This window comes from Tachyglossus aculeatus, chromosome 15, assembly GCF_015852505.1.
Source record: "Tachyglossus aculeatus isolate mTacAcu1 chromosome 15, mTacAcu1.pri, whole genome shotgun sequence".
Classification (NCBI taxonomy): Eukaryota; Metazoa; Chordata; class Mammalia; order Monotremata; family Tachyglossidae; genus Tachyglossus; species Tachyglossus aculeatus.
This window is the reverse complement of record NC_052080.1, coordinates 23,958,694-23,972,426: the sequence shown is the minus strand read 5'-3', so window position 1 is coordinate 23,972,426 and position 13,733 is coordinate 23,958,694. Positions and strand designations below refer to the sequence as shown.

Here is a 13,733-nt window from a genome sequence, read left to right as displayed (position 1 = left end):
GATTTAAGTCAGGGTGGCCCAATCTGTGGAGTCCAATAGGCTATTCATTCATTCATTCATTCAATCGTATTTATTAGACTGTGAGCCCACTGCTGGGTAGGGACTGTCTCTATATGTTGCCGACTTGTACTTCCCAAGCGCTTAGTACAGTGCTCTGCACACAGTAAGCGCTCAGTAAATACGATTGATTGATTGAGCGCTTACTGTATGCAAAGCACTGTACTAAATGCTTGGGAAGTACAAGTCGGGAACATATAGAGACGATCCCTACCCAACAACGGGCTCACAGTCTAGAAGGGGGAGACAGACAACAAAACATGTAGACAGGTGTCAAAATCGTCAGAATAAATAGAATTATAGCTACATGCACATCATCTACTCCTCAGCCAGGAGAGGAGTCTAGCACTGACCTTCATCTTCTGAGTCGCCTCCAGGGAAAAATGGTGATTTTTCAGCTTCTCCAGCCACCCCTCCACAAAACTCCAACTTCTTTTCTCCCACCTAACTACAAACATTCCTGCCCCTCAAGGAGCATGCAGTATCTCACACTTCCCCAGGACCTGGGGAACTGAGAAAGGTTGGGGCTGGGGGACGGGAACCTCAAAGCACCTAGATATGCTGCTGGAGAAAGCTGGAAGGTAGCAGAGTCCATCAGATGACCTGGCTGAACCCATATAGCTTCCCAGCCCATGGTTTGAATCAACACCTTTTTATGGCTAAAAAGAACAGAGCAGTGTGTTTTCCAAAAGGGAAGGAAGCCAGAAATGTTTAGGTTCTAAAATGGTGCGTTTTAATGTGAATAAAGATTTTAATATTAACCATGTTGCTCTAAAACTAAGGCAACCCTGGATTTTAATTTCCACCTACCAAATCTGATCTTGGAGCACCAAGGGAAAAAATCCACCTTACATGAAAAAAACAGACTCCAACTTTTCATACTGCTTATAGTGGTAGGCTTTATTTAGTGCTGACTGTGTGCTAACCACTATGGTCATCATTAACACACCTTCAGTCTAAATTCTCATATTTACTAATGCTAACACAAATTTAGATTTTATTTTGCTTTATCCAGCATTTTCAGGTAGCTTCATCATTAATACTGAAATCTACAGTACTCTACACACAGCTCTCATCACCTCCACCACTGTTCCTTGCACACCCACAATTTCACCCCTACACAGACACACAACCAGTCAATCAATCAATCAATCAATGTCATTTATTGAGTTTGGCTATGTGCAGGGCGCTGTATTAGCAGGCACCTTCCCTTCCCATAATGAGCTTGCAGTCCAGGGGGAAGACATATTAATATGAATAAATAATGTATAATATAAAGATCTGTACATAAGTGCTGTTGGGTTGGGGGTGAGGGGAATATCAAGTGTCCAAAGGTCACAGGTTGAAGTGCATAGATGATGCACAAAGGAGACCGAGCCAGAGGAGGGACAGTGACCCAGATCATCAGACAACCACACAAAATGCCCAAACATATTCACAAATCCAAACTTGCCTCTTATGAATTAAGCCCCCAAAGCTTACCTTACACTAAACTGGATCCGTTTGTGACTGGATTCAGTTCAGCCTCTGAGGCTAATCCATGCTACTTTTTCCGCTTGCCTAGTCATTCTAAAAGTGTACAAGACACAGTCCTGGCACTGACGAACAGTTTACCTTTTAAAGAGAGGTGAGTGGCCCTGGGTTTCCATTTCCCACACAATAGGACTCTTCTATTTGCCCCAACTCCACAGCACTTACGTACATATCTTTAAATTATATATTATAAATTACTTATGTATTCATATTGCTGCCTGTCTCCACCTCTAGACTGTAAGCTCATGATGGGCAGGGAATGTGTCTGCTAAGTCTGTTCTACTGTAGTACCAGAGCACATGGTAAGCGCTCAATAAATACCACTGATTGCACTAATGTGGATAATTGAAAGTGTACTGTATGCTCACGCTACCATTTTAAAGCAAACCTCTATTTTCAAGAGATGGAGGGGGTCCTCATCTTGGTTTCATCAGCATCGGCCACCTTGCTGACCACTCTGCCTCCTGTCTCTCCCCACTCCAGTCCGTACTTCACTCTGCTGCCCGGATCAGTTTTCTACCAAACTGTTCAGTCCACGTCTCCCCAGTCCTGAAAAACCTCCAGTGGTTGCCCATCCACTTCCACATCAAACAGAAACTCCTTCCCATCAGCTCTAAAGCACTCAATCACCTGGCCCCCTCCAACCTCACTTCCCTGATTTTCTACTACAACCCAGCCCGCACTCTTCACTCCTCTAAAGCCAACCAACTCCTTGCCCCTTGACCCCGTCTATCTCGCCGCCGATCTCTCACACATGTCCTGCCTCTGGCCTGGAACACCCTCCCTTTTCGAATCCAACACACGATCACTCTCCCCACCTTCAAAGCCTTATTAACAGCACACCTTCTCCAAAAGGTCTTACCTAAGCCCTCGAATCCTCTTCTCCCACTCCCTTCGGCATCACGCTTGCACTTGGATTTGCACTCTTTATTTATCCCTCCCTCAGCCCCACGACACTTTTGTACATGTCTGTGATTTATTTATTTATATCCATGTCTCCGTCCCCCTCTAAACTGTAGCTGTTCCGTATTCTGTAAACTCTACTGTACTGCTACTGTACTGTACTGGGAAGCAGCATGTGAGCCCACTGTTGGGTAGGGACTGTCTCTATATGTTGCCAATTTGTACTTCCCAAGTGCTTAGTACAGTGCTCTGCACATAGTAAGCGCTCAATAAATACGATTGATGATGATGATGAGTAGTGGCTAGAGCACGGGCCCGGGAGTCCAAAGGCTCTAGTCCCAGCTCCACCACTTGTCTGCTAAGTGACCCTGGGCAAGTCACTTCATTTCTCTGTGCCTCAGTTACCTATCTGTGAAATGGGGATCGAGACTGTGAGCCCCACGTGGGACTGGGACTGGGTCCAACCCAAATTGCCTGTCTCTGCCCCAGCGCTTAGAACAGTGCCTGCCATCTAGTAAGTGCTTAACAAAATACCACAGTTAAATTACTCTCCCAAATGATTAGCACGGTGCTCTGCGCACACAGCCCTCAATAAATATGACTGATCAATGTGCTTAGTACGGTGCTCGGCACTCAGTAAATATGATTGATTGTTGGAGAAATACAGCACTAGAAACTTCAGTGTGCCCGTTTGATACATGGTGTCAAGTGCTTCTCTCGGCTCTCAAAGGGCTTTTGAATGACCCAGTCACTGTTCTCACGGAGCTGATTTCTCCACCGAATACCTATATTCCAGGACTGTGAATGGGAGTCCTAGAAATTGCAATCATCTGCAAAGTTATCAACAGTGCAGGAAACCTAGAAACCTCGATTCCATGCCGGCAGATGGCAGTACCAGCTCTGCTTTTTGACTAAACACACACCGGCAAAAATGACATCAAACAAGTAATTCGAGCCCTGCTTTCCTGAGGCATGGTGCTAGCGCCCATAAATGACACTGACCGCTAACCCACTTTCACTTACAAGTTGCAAAAATGAGGCAATCCTGTAGAGAAGACTCTCAATCCTGATGCGCTCGATCTCCAGTGGGCACGTCTCGGCGAAGTTTGCCAAGGAGTACTGGCCAAGGGAAAGGAGGGCCTCTGTGCAGTGCCTCACTGCCACTTCATAGTCCTGCCTTTTAAGTGATTCACATGCTTGTTCACATGACTTCTCCGGTCTTCTGTCTGCCATGACTCAGGGACAGAAATCCTGAAAAGAAGTAAGGGGAGGGGGGTAGGAAAAGACAAGAGAAGGATGAGGAGAAAAAAAAAAATCTGTGTGTATATCTAGTCATTCAATCTATATCCATTTTATATTTAGATATAGGTATAGAAGTATGTAATTTTTCTACAAAACCATTCAGTCCCTGTTTCCCCACTCCTCAAGAGCCTCCAGTGACTGTCCATCCATCTCTGCATCAGAAAGCTAGCCCTTAACATCAGCTTTAAAGCACTCAATCACTTTGCCCCTTCCTACCTTACCTCCCTGGTTTCCTTCTACAACCCAGCCTTCACACTTTATATCAGTATGTCAAAACTCTTTTCTACAAAAAGTTAGACAGCAACATTGTTCTGATCACAAAATTCCTAGGAAGACCTTGGTTTTTCACTTAGCTTCAAACTTTCAAGGTCAGAGGAAAAAGGTGGAAAATACCTGTAAAAAATCTTGGTCGTTAATTGGGTGGCTTGCATTTCTAAAAGAACCACTGCTATGGTGCTGGCATTTGGCTTATACTGCTCACAGAAGAAATGTATAATCATTAATAAAATGCAGTATGTATTCAGAATGCAGCGGTAGAGACTGGACTAGGGTTTTCCTCAGTCGCTTCCAACGTCACAGAGAACTAACTCCACTAAGGCGAGGGCCCATCTCCTCAGGGTGTTTGACCACTGGTGCCATCCCCATTCTCTCTAGGAACCGCGGGATGGGCAGTCATGATTAGTCCATTAGGGAATCAGATAGGAACTAGCCTGAGGTGCAACTGCCAAGACTTAACTTTCTGTTTCTCCGGCACTTCCCTTGTCTGGCAGCCCAACTAGGTGTGGGCACTGGACACCAGCTGGAGACTGCCGTGGGGCTCAGATGTCAATGCTGGGCTCTGAGGATGAGCAGGGTTGGTCTTGCCTCAACTCCACGGCCACCTGAGCTTCTTGATCCCCCCACTCAGCAAAAAGCAGGTGTTTCTCCCCAGAACCCAGTCACACCACTCAAAATTCCCCCCAGACCTTCAAATTCCTTAGAGTTCCACACCATTCAGTCCACACTCAGAGTGAAAAACTGGTTTTTTGTGTCTCCATCATCTACAGCCATGACTTTACTGAAGTTCTTTAAGACAAAAGGGCAACTCCACAAAATTAAATATCCTCTTTTAGCCAACTTTAGATGCACTTAGATTTATCTGACTTCAAACAACCCCATTGGGGTTTCATATTTAAAGATCCTTCTCATCTCTACCTCCACAAATGATGTCGAGTATGTCCTAATTATTACATCTGTAGGAGGATTTGGGACTAACAAAGAAAAGATTTTTAAAAATTGAGTAGTGGCTAGAGCACGGGCCCGGGAGTCCAAAGGCTCTAGTCCCAGCTCCACCACTTGTCTGCTAAGTGACCCTGGGCAAGTCACTTCATTTCTCTGTGCCTCAGTTACCTATCTGTGAAATGGGGATCGAGACTGTGAGCCCCATGTGGGACTGGGAATGGGTCCAACCCAAATTGCCTGTCTTTTAAATTGCCCAAATTGCCTGTTTTTAAATTGCCCAAATTGCCTGTTTTTAAAATTTTTGGCAAATTAACTTTTTAACATTAAAGATACTGATGTTAATAAGAATTTTATCCAAACGTTTAACTGTCCAGCATGTGTGCATGTGCACACACATGCACACACACACACACACACGGATTCAACACCTGAAGGATAAGTCTAGCAGCAATCAGTATGATGTGACAAGAACAAATGCAATCATTAAAAAAAGAAAACAAGTAAACAAACCAAAAACCGAGCTGCTTTCTCCACTCTGCAAAGATGGAATTACCTTGGCACATTTAGGCCAGGAACACTGTTTTAGTTGGGCTTCATTCTAAATGCCCAAAAGAGGAAATCCATACTGCAACCTTTTCTTTATGTTTAGAACATCAAAAATGCTCCTGATAGCACAGAATATTTCGGAGTATCCTAGAGTCAGAAAGAGTTTCAAGAGGTCACCTTACCCAACCTCCTGAGAAATGGTAATACATTTTTTTTTCTTTCCCTATAAATCTGTATAGCTGGAGACTCGACCATCTCCCTTGATAGTCCAAAGTTTTATCTTCCTGAAAAACTGTATTCAAAGGTTGTATTTGCCAGTTACTTAATTGTTTTGAATCACTCTTCTCTGGACTCACTCAAGGGGCAGTGACCAAAAGCCAACTCAATACTACAACAGGGTCTGCCCAATGCAAAATACAGCAGAAATACCGACCAACCGCTGTCTGTCATACTCCTGTAATTGATACAGCCCACTATTACGTTGGGTTTTTAATTACAGCATTACAAATACAAGATAGAATTTCATCTTAAATTAACATCTCTGCCACCTCTGACTTGCCTCCTGTGAGTCATTTCTTGAAAGTAGCCTTGTTCTTGAACAATTCCTTATTTTCTCTCACAATGTGATATTACCATTTCAAAAGTCCAAGTTAAACTCATAATTCCTATGGTGTTCTAAAAATATATTAAATGTTCCGCTCTAAGAAACCCCCTTTACTTCTAATCTTGCTACTTTCACTGAACCTGACTTCAATAAGCTTGTCTTAAATTCAATTAATACACTTAGACCGCTTCACTAAAAGAATGTTTTTATCTTTGTTGTAGCAAGTTCTACAATGGCCAGTTTTAAAGTAATGGAATATATTCCAAGACTGTGCTGTACATTTAAATGATCTATGGATATTCTTCATTATTCAGAAGTTGATTTTATAATTATTGGATCATCTAAGTCCCTTGCTTTGTCTCCTCACCTACTGTGAACCCTATGGAATTTTCAGCTCCTTTGAAAATGGCCATCAATGCAATTCATATTTTTGATCACACAAAGGAAATGGTAAATTCCAATTTTTCTCAATGAAAAAAGTGGAAAAATTCCAATATTTCTCAATGATAGTATTTCTGATTTTTAAGATACTCTTGTTGAAAAATCTGAAACTATACTGAGTAATTAATCAATAGTATTTATTGAGTGTTTTCTGGGTGCTAAATTCTGTACTAAACGCTTGGGAGAGTACAAGCTTGGGAAGCAGCGTGGCTTAGTGGAAAGAGCACAGGCTTGGGAGTCAGAGGTCATGGGTTCTAATCCTGCCTCCGCCACTTGTCAGCTGTGTGACTTTGGGCAAGCCGCTTAACTTCTCTGTGCCTCCGTTCCCTCATCTGTAAAATGGGGATTAAGACTGTGAGCCCCCCGTGGGACAACCTGATTACCTTGTGTCTCCTCCAGTGCTCAGAACAGTGCTTGGCACGTAGTAAGTGCTTAACAAATACTAATCAATCAATCAATCAATCGTATTTATTGAGCGCTTACTATGTGCAGAGCACTGTACTAAGCGCTTGGGAAGTACAAATTGGCATCACATAGAGACAGTCCCTACCCAACAGTGGGCTCACAGTCTAAAAGGGGGAGACAGAGAACAGAACCAAACATACCAACAAAATAAAATAAGTAGGATAGAAATGTACAAGTAAAATAAATAAATAAATAAATAAATAGAGTAATAAATATGTACAACCATATATACATATATACAGGTGCTGTGGGGAAGGGAAGGAGGTAAGACGGGGGGATGGAGAGGGGGACGAGGGGGAGAGGAAAGAAGGGGCTCAGTCTGGGAAGGCCTCCTGGAGGAGGTGAGCTCTCAGCAGGGCCTTGAAGGGAGGAAGAGAGCTAGCGCGGCGGATGGGCAGAGGGAGGGCATTCCAGGCCCGGGGGATGACGTGGGCCGGGGGTCGATGGCGGGACAGGCGAGAGCGAGGTACGGTGAGGAGATTAGTGGTGGAGGAGCGGAGGGTGCGGGCTGGGCAGTAGAAGGAGAGAAGGGAGGTGAGGTAGGAGGGGGCGAGGAGATGGACAGCCTTGAAGCCCAGGGTGAGGAGTTTCTGCTTGATGCGCAGATTGACCGGTAGCCATTGGAGGTTTTTGAGGAGGGGAGTAATATGTCCAGAGCGTTTCTGGACAAAGATAATCCGGGCAGCAGCATGAAGTATGGATTGAAGTGGAGAGAGACACGAGGATGGGAGATCAGAGAGAAGGCTGGTGCAGTAGTCCAGACGGGATAGGATGAGAGCTTGAATTAGCAGGGTAGCGGTTTGGATGGAGAGGAAAGGGCGGATCTTGGCAATGTTGCGGAGCTGAGACCGGCAGGTTTTGGTGACGGCTTGGATGTGAGGGGTGAATGAGAGAGCGGAGTCGAGGATGACACCAAGGTTGCGGGCTTGTGAGACGGGAAGGATGGTAGTGCCGTCAACAGAGATGGGAAAGTCAGGGAGAGGACAAGGTTTGGGAGGGAAGACAAGGAGCTCAGTCTTCGACATGTTGAGCTTTAGGTGGCGGGCGGACATCCAGATGGAGATGTCCTGAAGGCAGGAGGAGATGCGAGCCTGGAGGGAGGGGGAGCCTGGAGGGAGGGGGAGCCTGGAGGGAGGGGGAGGAATACTACTACTATTGTTATATTATTATTATCATTATTATAATAACACAGTTGCTAGACATGTTTCCTGTCCATGTAGAGCATACAGTCTACAGGTATTGGAACTACCTTCATTTTATGTGGCTTATCTTTGGTCACACTTCTGTTACTGTGTTTCAAAGACCACTCAGCCCAACTTTCCTATGCTACCTATAATAATAATAATAATGACGGCATTTATTAAACGCTTACTATGTGCAAAGCACTGTTCTAAGCGCTGAGGAGGTCACAAGGTGATCAGGTTGCCCCACTAGGTGCTCACAGTCTTAATCCCCATTTTACAGATGAGGGAACTGAGGCCCGGAGAAGTTAAGTGACTTGCCCACAGCTGACAACTGACGGAGCCGAGATTTGAACGCATGACCTCTGACTCCAAAGCCCGTGCTCTTTCCACTGAGCCACGCTGGTTCATTCATTCATTCCATCATATTCACTGAGCACTTACTGTGTGCAGAGCACTGTTCTAAGTGCTTCAGAAGGCTTTTGGATCTCTTTTAAACACAATAAATCAAATGACTCTGAACATGGCCAGTGACTTAATAGATACAACACAAATTCTTTAACTGCAAAAGAGACACACTAGGAAATGAATAGCTGTTGCTTCACCCTGGCACTACCACTGAAGATATACTTTGCCGATTTGAGGGGGCCCATTCTAACGCTGGAGTGGACGGCTGTTTCTGGCAGAGGGCCATCGACCAAACTTCAGAGGTCGTGAGACTGCCCCACCGGCCTGGCAAAGAGGGGGTAACATGGCCAAGGGCGGCCACTTTCGCTCCTGGTGGCTCCTTCCTGGCTCCCAGCCGGTCGCGGAAACAATTCAGGGTCTTGGCGTGCCAGGGTTGTTAACTGCATCTGTAGCTGGCTCACGGGGGGGGTTGTGGTTGTGTGTGTGTGTGTGTGTGTGTGTGTGTGTAGGGGGGTCGGGGGGCAGACAGAAGGGGGAGGGACTGCTGCGGGCAAAGGCTGTTTGCTCAGATCCAGGCTGGATTAAATCGATTAGCGGCCTGGATCCGGCCAGAGGGGAGGCAACATTCGAACCCACCTGGGTTCTAATCATTCAAATGATAACATTTTAAAAATTAAGACTGACATCTGTGTCCCTTCTAAAAACACCGGTACAGGCTCTCTAAGTTGAAGAGTGGCGCCAACTGTGAGAAAGTGAATTCACTGGTGTGTCCCTGTAAAGTAAACTCTTACTTTAACAAACCTCAGTGGACCTTAGATTGGCAACTGTTAACCTAAAGCGACTTGCCTTCCTTTAGGAACATTCAAAACCATTTTTCAAATGTTCTTTACGAAAGGAAAAGCTTCACATTAGGCTGTCAAAATTAGCTGACTGAAGAATAAGTGAGAATTTTAAGCTCAGATCCACACAAGAGTGAATCAAATACAAAAAAAAAAAAAAATCACTTGCAATAGCACAAAACATTTTAATTTTAGAGTGGCTTTAAGACTTGTTTCTGACACAGCTCTAGTTTTTCAAAGTACAACTGTATTTAGAAACTATTCCTAGGTTATGAACAACTGTTACAAAATCTTCCGGCAGTACTTGAACTTCTTAAGTAAACGCTCTACGTGAGTCAGATATTAAGTGGCAAAAGTGGACAGTAAATGTGCGGGGGGGGGGGGGGGGTTAATAAAATTTGGAGACTCCAACCAACTTGGAGCCCATTGGGGGACCCACGGTAACGTCCCTAAACTGGAGCTCCTTCCCTACCATGGTGGAAACCACTTCTGCCGCTGCTTGAATTCCTTGGCAAACAAGAGAGAGACATTTAAGGGTCCCCTCTCAAGTTAAGCTCCACGAGGAGCTCCTTTTTATGAAGAGGACCGTGCTTAATCACATGGTCCACCTCTACGTCTGACATCAGTTTTTAAGGGGTGGTTGTTTTTGTGCGGTTTTTAAATGCTACTTAATGTGCTCATCAGGGGCCCTCAACTCCTGGGGCCCAAGGCTGCCAACCTGGGCATCAATCCACCCCGGCTAAATGGCACGTTGGATGGTTTTGCCTTTCTGCAACACTTAACAGTATCTTCCCCAGGGCCCCAACAGGGTTAAATCTTCCAAAGGCCGCAATCCCTATGCTCCGTGGCAACAGGTCCAGCCACTTTAAATACCACTGTTGATGAATGGAAACCTTTTGAAGTACAAGACAGCCTCGATGCCTCAAACTGAACATCCTAGAAGAAAGGAGGATGATGGACTACAGGTCTGTCTGTTTTCATGTAGAAAGCAACACAATCAGTTCCCCTTCCTGGATATACAGGGGGAGGATAGGGAAGGGGGACAAAAGGCCACAAACATCACAATCATTGAGTTCATTTATTCTAATGTAAACAACCATTTTTTGGCATGTTCCTCAGGATGCTTTTGAAGATTTACTTCATAGTCGGCTAGCTGGTCCAGCACCAAAGAGAAGTGTGGGAGGAAAGAGATGAAATCAATAGTACCCCAGAGAGGTGGTGAGCCAGAGTGTACATATTTTGAATGTGATGACATCTTGATTGTGCACCCTGCCTTTCTGACTTCACCACAGTCCCGCTCCCAAGGATGGGGTCGGCTTCCGATGCCACGCGAGTGAGGTGACTGTGGCAGAGGACTAAGTGAGAGGCGGTGAAAGCGTGGTTTGCCCAGCCTGAGCCAGCCCTAAACTGGTGCCTGTGGGAACAGGGACCCGGGAGGGGAGAAGCAGCGCGGGCCTGGGTTCTAATCCCAGCTCTGCCTCTTGTCTGCTGTGTGACCTTGGGCAAGTCACTCAACTTCTCTGTGCCTCAGTTACCTCATCCATAAAATGGAGTTTGAGACTACGAGCCCCAAATGGTACAAGGGACTGCGTCCAACCCGATTTGCTTGTATCCACCCCAGCGCTTACATAGTACAGTGCCTGGCACACAGTAAGCGCTTAACAAATATCATTATTATTATTATTATTATTATTATTAATGGCCCTAGGACCCACAGCGGCCCCTATATAAACGCTCTAGGACTGGGGAGAATGGGCGGTCCAATAAATTTCTATATGGCATCATTCAGATGTATATATTCTTTCCCAATGCTTAGCTGAGTGCTTTGCACACAATAAGCCCATAATAAATATTATACTATGAAACATGATGTCCTGACTCATATGGTATGGAGTGGGGGTTGAATTTTTCCCCTGCCTAAAGAGGAATGCCTGAAGCCAGGCCTACCCAAAGCAAGGCTCGTTGGCCCTCTGCTTTGAAACCTTAAGGGCCAGAGTATGCAGTGACTGTACAGCTACAAATTCAGATCTGTTCCTGGCCTTCCTCAACATACTCTGGATATTACCACTTAAAATTTTTGCTTACGGTACCTTGGAAGAAATAATCCATCCGGGAGATGCATTTCCTTTGTAGGAAGCCAAAGGATTACTTTACAAAGAAATACTGGCAGGAAAGTGGCAATTAGCCAAATGAGCAAGCAGGTTCGCTTTTGGATTTGGTTAACTTCTTTACAAGAAGCTCATGATCCCTCCAAAATAAGCCAACTACACCCTGATTTGATTCTTTCATATGTGTATAACAGGAAAGGAGTTTCATGAGCAACTGTTTTCTTTAACCAGAATATAACCTCTCCAATCAATAAGTTCATGAAAATAGGTATCTTTGCAGAAACTTTAGAGCTCGTTCATTATCAAAGCCCAACTTTTTAAGATCAAAAATCAATCAATAAATCAATGGTATTTATTGAGCACCTACTGTGTGCAGAGCACTGTTGTAAGTGCTTCGGAGAGTATGACAAAACATTAAAAATAGGATCAGGTAACCTGGGAAAAAGTAAGGGACTAGTATCCCTTCCGGTTCAAATCCAGGTTACCACTGACTATATGGATTTTTTGCCTGCCTCTACACACATACAAAAATATATACATAAAAATAACTCTCCCCCATCACCCCCATTCCACAACCACCAGGGCTTGACAAACTCATGGTTACGCTCTGAGAAAAAGAAGTGATCCATATGTAAAAAGATCTTGGAAGACTCCTATATCCATAACAGTAACATTATTACTCTATTTCTCCTTTGCCAGAAAACCCCAAAAGGCTGAAATGGTTCTCGATTAGATCGTCGGCTATCTCTAATTATATAAGTGATTAAGTAAAAAGAAAAACACCTCACATACAGAACTTTATTTGCCTCTTACCTCCACAAACACACACACACACACACACACACACACACACACACACACACAACAAATTAAACAAGATAATTAAAGGAGTAGCTGGGAGTAAAGGAACAAATTCAAAGCGGGCAATTTGCCTTTTACTCTCTGTAAAATACAATGCAGGAGACCCTGTGGACACTCAGTAACAATAAGGGTGTTGACGATCCCAGGAAGAACAGTCTCAGACTGGAGGACCCACGGCCTTTAACATCCAGGATCATAGGGATTCCCTAATCACTAATTACCCTGCAACTCTCCAAAACCACCCCTTAGATAGCCCACCAGGAAAATGACTTTTTTACTTCCCAACTCAGGAGTCAAAGTCTCAAAGGCTGATACCTGGCACAAAACTAGGTTTCTCATCCTTAATGAGGATTAAGAGTGAATCATGGTGTGTCTTTAAATAATTTTGCCTTTCCAGCAGTAATAATGATAATAATAATAACGGTGTTTATTAGGCACATACCATGTGCCCAGCACTGTACTGAGCACAGCACTGAATGTGTGCAGGGTACTCTACTAAGCGCTCAGGAAAGAACGATACAACAGAGTTGGTAGATAGAATGCCTACCCACAAGGAGCTTATAGTCTACGGAGGGGAGACTGACAATAAAATAAATTACAGATGGGGAAACGGTAGTTTATACGTAGATGTACGTATGAGGAGCACTACTCCAAGCACTTTGAAGAGTATTGTAGAGTTAGTTAGAAAACTCATTCCCTGTCTTCAAGTAGTTTACAATCGAGCAGAGGTGAGACACAAAATAAATTACAGACAGGAGAGAGAATGGAAAGATGGACAGAGGGAGGAATTAATGTGTATAAATTGCGAAGTACAGAAGTTCCTGTGCTCCAAGAACCAGGTTGGCCCTGAATTGGAGGTACAGGGGGTTCAGAGTTGGGCAGACATTTAAAACAGAGCCAACAGTTAAACAGGAGACATGGCGTAATACATGTGGTAATGTAAGAAATCTATTTAGAGAGTTTAAAATATAAACCGACAGGTTATTCTTAGGGAATTATTTCCTGACAATGAAGACTAAACAAGTCGTTTTTAACCTCAATACTTGAAGACTTTCCTTTACAAAGTAGATATTAAATTCCTCTGATGTCGATTCCTTCATATTTGAACCTCATAAAAGCCTATTTCTTAGTAATCAAATCATGGAAAATGTCACTGCAGAACAAACTGCTTAACAGAAAAATACAATGGGCGTTGATTTAAACAGTTGATAGTTTTCCAGAGAGGTCTGAAATTTTACATTTACTTTTCAAGTTCATATTTTTC

General features: G+C 44.1%; 1 protein-coding gene across 2 annotated transcripts in view; it reads right to left on the bottom strand.

The window, feature by feature from the left end:
* Positions 1–13,733, bottom strand: part of HELZ (helicase with zinc finger) — a 124,549-nt gene that overhangs the window by 82,293 nt on the left and 28,523 nt on the right. For both annotated transcript variants that reach the window (XM_038757081.1, XM_038757082.1), the window contains exon 4: positions 3,517–3,744. In XM_038757081.1, coding sequence (XP_038613009.1) covers positions 3,517–3,726 — 210 coding nt within the window. In that variant the 5' untranslated portion in view covers positions 3,727–3,744. The remainder of the gene's footprint in view (positions 1–3,516; positions 3,745–13,733) is intronic.